Source organism: Nelumbo nucifera, chromosome 1, assembly GCF_055504915.1.
Source record: "Nelumbo nucifera cultivar China Antique chromosome 1, China Antique-T2T, whole genome shotgun sequence".
Classification (NCBI taxonomy): domain Eukaryota; kingdom Viridiplantae; phylum Streptophyta; class Magnoliopsida; order Proteales; family Nelumbonaceae; genus Nelumbo; species Nelumbo nucifera.
The window spans coordinates 118,722,348-118,728,347 of NC_142649.1; the positions used below are offsets into that span (position 1 = coordinate 118,722,348).

At 40.1% G+C, this 6,000-nt stretch overlaps 2 protein-coding genes across 5 annotated transcripts; both read right to left on the reverse strand.

Moving 5' to 3' along the window:
- Positions 1–1,801: 1,801 nt before the first annotated feature.
- LOC104601737 (PI-PLC X domain-containing protein At5g67130-like) lies at positions 1,802–4,727 on the reverse strand. Of its 4 annotated transcripts, none has more exons than XR_735948.2 (9): positions 4,469–4,727; positions 4,246–4,368; positions 3,984–4,121; positions 3,782–3,880; positions 3,376–3,679; positions 3,056–3,279; positions 2,746–2,975; positions 2,547–2,623; positions 1,802–2,475 (listed from the first exon to the last, which is right to left on the reverse strand). XR_735948.2 is itself a non-coding variant. In XM_010265184.2 (9 exons), exons 1-8 carry the CDS (start codon positions 4,589–4,591, stop codon positions 2,561–2,563), a joined length of 1,161 nt encoding a protein of 386 aa, XP_010263486.1. In that variant the 5' UTR covers positions 4,592–4,727; the 3' UTR covers positions 2,337–2,475; positions 2,547–2,560. The 4 variants fall into 4 exon arrangements, 3 of the variants coding, with proteins under 3 accessions (XP_010263485.1, XP_010263486.1, XP_088750198.1); XM_010265184.2 differs by having other exon boundaries at positions 2,337–2,475; positions 2,889–2,975; XM_010265183.2 differs by lacking the exon at positions 2,547–2,623 and having other exon boundaries at positions 2,889–2,975; positions 4,469–4,725.
- A 170-nt stretch (positions 4,728–4,897) lies between these two features.
- On the reverse strand, positions 4,898–5,614 carry LOC104601902 (uncharacterized). Its single transcript, XM_010265405.1, has one exon. The coding sequence runs from the start codon at positions 5,612–5,614 to the stop codon at positions 4,898–4,900; it is 717 nt and encodes a 238-aa protein (XP_010263707.1).
- Between the last annotated feature and the right edge of the window lie 386 nt (positions 5,615–6,000).

Genomic DNA, 6,000 nt, shown 5'->3' on the forward strand with positions numbered 1-6,000 from the left:
TCTGCCTTCCCACCGTGTTTAGTGTCATATCCATTGTTAGAATATTCATAAATTTTCCAGAATTTTAGAAATTAGCATTAAATCCCGTCTTCTCTACCTTTTTGCTTCCTATGGTTCAGATTTTATTAACTTTCAATAGAAAGAGAAGGTTGACTAAGTTTGGAGTCAGACAGTACAACGTTAACTAATGCCCTACATGTTCTGCAGGAATAATAGTTTCCTCCCTAGATTTTAATTGGTAATAGGTTCTCTAGCAGTAGTGTTGGTTCTAAAACATAATTCTATTTAATGTACGAAGTGTTGCTGACTGATGGTTCGCAGAAGCATAATTTCTAGCTGATACAAGCCAATGTTTTAAGACGTGGTGTGATGCAAAGTGTTCCACTACCTGAAAAATGAGGTTCAGAATGCAGGAGGAATAACCCTCCTCAAGAGGAAGAAGAGGAGGGAAGGAAGAAGAGTTTTGTTCTTCTTCTGTACTGGATTTCCCTAAATTGCCATTTAAGGGGTGGGAAGCACTTGCATGATTATCTCCTAGTGTATTTTGACTCCCACATAAAGGTTATTCTGCATGGATGTTGTTTGAGTTTGCTTAGTTATTTAACTGGATGTCCTTTGAATACTTAAACAAGGAGCTTTCAGTGAACAAGGATGACAAATAGGGATGGACAAGTAGGCAACTTGCTGTCCACCAAGGATTGACAGAGAAATTAGAAGGAAAGAGAAGAGAGAGTAGATGACAAAGAGATAGATCATTTAGAAGAGGAACTACAGAGAGAGAGGGGGGGCTAAGAGAATATTTACTGACAGTGACCCGATAGACTGGTAAAATTAAACAAACCAAAAGAAACTCCAAGATAGACTAGAAGTTTTATAAAAACTCAAATACCTTAGCATACTAATGCCCCAGCAGTAAGATGGTCGTAACTCTCTAAAAACGTATCAAATTTTACAAGGTATTGATCTCAGTGGTAGATAACTGGATAAGTTATCTGGTAACACCAAAAGCAAGCAAAACAATTAAGTTTTGAGTCTTTAAAAAAGGTTAAAAGAAAAAGTAAATAGCTTGTACCTTCAACTTTTCAAAATTATAAATTCTCTAATATCACTCTTTAAAGTTTAAACTACTTCCCTTTAAGATTATTAAACATATTCCTAGGATACGAACAAAATAAATAATAATTAAAAAACTCAAATTGACCAAAATTTTAATCATCCAAAAATTATGAAATTGCCACTAATGCAGGAGTATGGCGAAATTTGGTGTCTTCTTCCATGGTTCCTTTCTCTTTTTCCACATTTATATTACTAAGACAGTATCCTTTGTATATATGCTGCACCAATTAATGTATGACCTGATAAAATGGAAAATATAATCATCCTTTACTAGAAACCTAGTGTCTTTCAGCTTAGCTATCTAACAAGTAAACCTTGAAGAGTTGAATGCATGAAAGCAAGTGTAATTAACAATCATCTGCTTCCACTTTTTAAAATTCCATATGTTGCCATTAGTGTGATAAAAAATCAGAGATAGAACTCAATCCTTGTCATTTGGCAATGATACCTGAGAGGATCTCTCTCAAGATTAACCAATTGCCAAATGCCAACTCTTCATATCAGAAATACACTGTATAGTCCCCTCTTGATTGTTCCAATTGTGCATGACCATGTTCCAATATGTTGTATACATCCAAAGCTTTCCATGTAAATAATCAGTCCTATAATAAATGAATTAACATGATTTCTAAACAATTCATGCATATACAAAACAATGAAACATCTAACCAGTATAACCAAAACGAACATAAAACATTCAACTTAGATTGGGAAGACCCAGAAACCAAAGTATATTATCAAAACCTCCTTCTACCAAGGAGAGGAATGGAAAAAAACTCGATGAGAAGTGCACATAAAATTATGATATTTCTCATACAACAGCAAGAAAAGATTCCCTGATAATCCGTCTCAGAAACCAAAACTAGTGCTGAAGCACAACCAAAAGAAAATTCCTAAAGTGGCACATACCCGAAGCACCATTGTGTGCTGTATTTCAATCTCTCTTGTCAATAATCTATCCCCAAACCCCAAGCACAGTGCACACCTTAACTACCAGATTTTGGTCTGAGAACTCAAGAGTGTTGTTGCCTCAATTGTATTCTATATCTCCAGCTAGTTTGTCTTTATCTCCCACTAGCAGTGCAGAAACTTTTTGGACTCCAAGAATTAGGTAATGACTAATTAGGCTAATCAAGGCAGCATACACACATATTAGTTATGTCCCGGTGCTATTAATTAAAGTAACAAAAATGCCATCAATGGAAGGCAGAATGGTTTGAGAATGAACCAATCTGAAAAATGGTTTTGTGAAGTAGAACCCGACAACTGAACATATCCAGAGAAACTACCACCAGTTCTGGTTGTAGGAGTTCTATTAGTTGATGCAGTTTCCTTGCAAGATCCCATTGGTGCTCCAACCTGCAAAAGTTCCATCAGGAAAATGAGTCTTACAAAGAGTTTTGTCCACAATATACATGTCACCAACTCACCATGAGAGGTTGGACTAAGCCATTCTCCACCATATGCCATGGATCCAATTGACCGTGGATCCTGACCAAACTACTTCCTAATTCAAGTGTTGTTTGAAAAAGATTAGAAAGAGATGCATATATTGACTCAGGGAAAAATTAACCAAGAACTATTGATAAAAAAAAATTAACCAAGAACTTGTGCACTCAGTCATCTTACAGGCAAGGGTTAAGGTAACTCTCCTTCCTGTCATACCGATACATGCTTCATTTTTATCTTATGGAAGTAGGATCCTTAAGCAATTGCAGTGAGTTATCAAATACTAAGCCTTCAGATAAGATTGATAAGCAGTAGACATAAACCTGGCATGCGCTGACAGTAGTACACCCACATAATGTAAAGCCATTCATTCTGTCAAGAGCATCAAAAACGCCTTCTCCATCATTTCTCTGCATAACCCATTTTCTCATTAGGATGCTGGTTGTGTATATAGGTTTCCATATACAAAAAACAAAAAAAGTCGTTATACCATGTAAAAGTTAACAGCCAGAAAGTTAGGCATCACATTTCCAGCAGCTTTGTAACAAGTACCAATCATCCCAACAAGAGCAGCTGAATTCTCTTTGCAGCTTTCATATTCTACTGGAAATGTAGGGAAGTAGTTCTGTAGAAACAAAGATGCACTTCTGGAATTTAGCGGCTGTGATTCCTTTCTGTTTGGGCATGAGCCTTGTACAATACCAGGATCTCCAGCTGAAACCCATTATAATACAAATTTACATACTGTATTTAAAAGGATGAAACATTGAAGTTTCAAATACATGGAAGGTTTTAGTGCTCAGTGCTTACGTTCATTTTCCAGCATGAATCTCCATTGGTATGCAATTCCTTCACTAGCTTCCTTGGATGCATCAGAAGTGAACACCAGAAGCCGGTGATTCTCAGCAACCATGTCAGTCACAGTGGGCCAGTCCTCACCTTTTGTTGGCATATTGGAGACAGGAAACCAATAATTGAGTAAACCAGCATCAGTAAAAAGCTTTGTCAACCCCTTGGGTGTATGCACATAGTCCTCAATTATAATGGTCACAATCTCTAATGGGTTTTCACTCAGGAATGTTTCCACTTCCTTTAAGGTGTTGATTGCAGGTTCCTGAAAATGCAATCAGCGCGCAATAGCCATATCATTTTACTAAAGATGGCAGGCACAAGCAACTGTGTACAATTAAATTGGTTAAACAATTCTGTAGATTACAAAAGCAGTGAAGTCGTAGCATTGCCCACGCATTGAATGACAGAGCCAGATGTCGTTGTTGAAGTCGTACATGTCCAACATCAACCCTCTCACACCGTTCTAAACAAGACCCAGAATCTCAAGATTGATTTAGTCACAAATAAAGAAATAGTCACTGGGAATTGAAGTTTTAGTGAAAAGGATTCTAATTATTGACGCATACCCTCAATTGATTAGTAACAGAGTCTTCTTGATTGTAAGATGTCATCCTCTGAATACCAGTCAGAGGCGGTGCATCGACGATGGAAAATGAGTTATGGGTCACCAACCAGGAGTACTTGTTAAAAGGAAGCCCCGCAATCTACGAACAGACAGAAACAGTAACTCAGATGCCGCATGAAATTAAGAATTTGTGTTTAAAGCATAAAGACAGATATGGGTTGTAGAAAAAAAGAAAAGAAATCAAGAAGAAAGGAAGAACTCACTATTGATGTTGGTTGGATGGCTTGGCCTCTGGTGCAAGTGGGCTCTGTCTTCCCACTTGCAGGACAGTTCCCGCAGTACAGACCGGGCCCACAGTCGGTGGGCAAGGAACACGAATCGAGAAGCTGAGAGTCAGAAGTTCTATTGAGGTTGAGAAAACTGGGAAGGAAAGAGAATGTAGTAATACTTTTTTCTTGTTTTATAATGTCTGCAGAGAGAACAAACCTGGCAATTCCCGCCGGAGCAAGCGCTGGAACCGAGAAAGAAGGTTGAGATCAGGAAGAAGAGAAGCAATACATCTGCAGCCGCTCTGCATTTCTTCCCGTGGTATGTGCAACAGGCTAACATGGGAAGCGACGAGTGCAGAGAGGGAAGGGAAAGAAACGGAGAGAGACGGACAAGAGTGGAGATACCGAGAGCGCAACACAAAGCAAGACATATGTATGTCTTTTTGGTAACTTGAGGCGGGCTTCATCTTTTTATTTTTTCTTCTTTTTGGATAAATTAGAAAGACCCTGTGATTTGTTTTGCGACAAAGACCCTATACTATGACCGTGAGATAAAGACCTCTTTCCGTTAGTCTTCCGTCCAAAAAAACCCGTTTTTTTATCCCTATACTACCCTTTTAATTAACTATTCCTTTAAAAATATTGTTCATCTTTCCCAACCTTCCTTCACATTTCTCTCCCACACAACAGCTGGCAGAAGAAAATGCTGCAAGTATCTCATACCATCACCAATGCCCAAATATCCCCAGCTAACCACAGTCAATATACCCATATTCACCTTCTCCACCCTCCTCTTCTCATCACCATCACTCGCATAAGAGAACTCCAGTCCCAACTCTGCCACAAGACCACTTGATACCGCGTTCGAGCAACACCCCGGCGACAGAAGCTCCTTCGAGAACCACCTCTTGCCTGCCGCAACAAGCCTTCCTTTCCCCTTACGATCCATCATGGAGAAAACTCCTCTCCAACCTTTTAGTACTACCGTCCATGTGACTCTCACCTCTCCAGACATCTCTATCATCGATCTGTTGTCGCCGTGAAGCTCAATATCAATTCGAAATACCCCGTTCCAGCGGTTGTTGAGATCACTGTCGGATTTTGCAAGAGTAAGAATGTTTGAATCGCCGTGGATGATGTCCACGGTGAAGATAAGGTGGTCGAGGGAGATATGGGGTACTGAAGGGCTGCGTAGACGACGCTTGCATGAGCTCTGTCCTAGAGCGAATAGGCGGTAATACGAGACGGCGGTGTCGAGGAGGCCGAGGGTCGAGAGGGAGGGGTAGTGAGTGAAGCATATGGGCTTCCAGAGGTGGTCTGAGGACATGGAGACGGACCACGACTTGCAGACACATGACGCCATGGCTAGAGTCTTGGGGTCAAGGTAGTAAACAACGAGGAGGAGGACTTCCCATGGAGGAGGATGGTTCGAGAGTCTGAGATGCAGAGATGTTCACTTCCATTTTCCTTCTCTTCTTCTGGTGTGTTCACTTGATTAGGGGGTGAGCAGTGTACAAGCCAGAAGTAACTCAGTTACATTCAAACACATTAAAGCGAGGCAATGCCGCAGGGGAATCCCAACAGAAATTAAAGAGCATAGATAAATTGGGTAGAAGAGAAAAAGAGATCACTCTCTCTTGAAACAACCTTTACCAGAAATAAGAGGCATCGACGTCGATACAGGAACTTCCACATCAACGTCTCCAGCTCCCGTGAAAGAATAAGAGCTCATCTTACCACGGCGGCGGG

Bases quoted from the DNA above. Each gene is read 5' to 3' on its own strand.
- LOC104601737 (XM_010265183.2), bottom strand. From the start codon at position 4,591: ATGTTAGCCTGTTGCACATACCACGGGAAGAAATGCAGAGCGGCTGCA. The intron at 4,369-4,468 runs GTTTGTTCTCTC...TCTGACTCTCAG, and splicing joins GCTCCGGCGGGAATTGCCAG to CTTCTCGATTCGTGTTCCTT. The intron at 3,881-3,983 runs GTATGCGTCAAT...GGTCTTGTTTAG, and splicing joins CTGTTACTAATCAATTGAGG to AACGGTGTGAGAGGGTTGAT.
- LOC104601902 (XM_010265405.1), bottom strand. From the start codon at position 5,614: ATGGCGTCATGTGTCTGCAAGTCGTGGTCCGTCTCCATGTCCTCAGAC.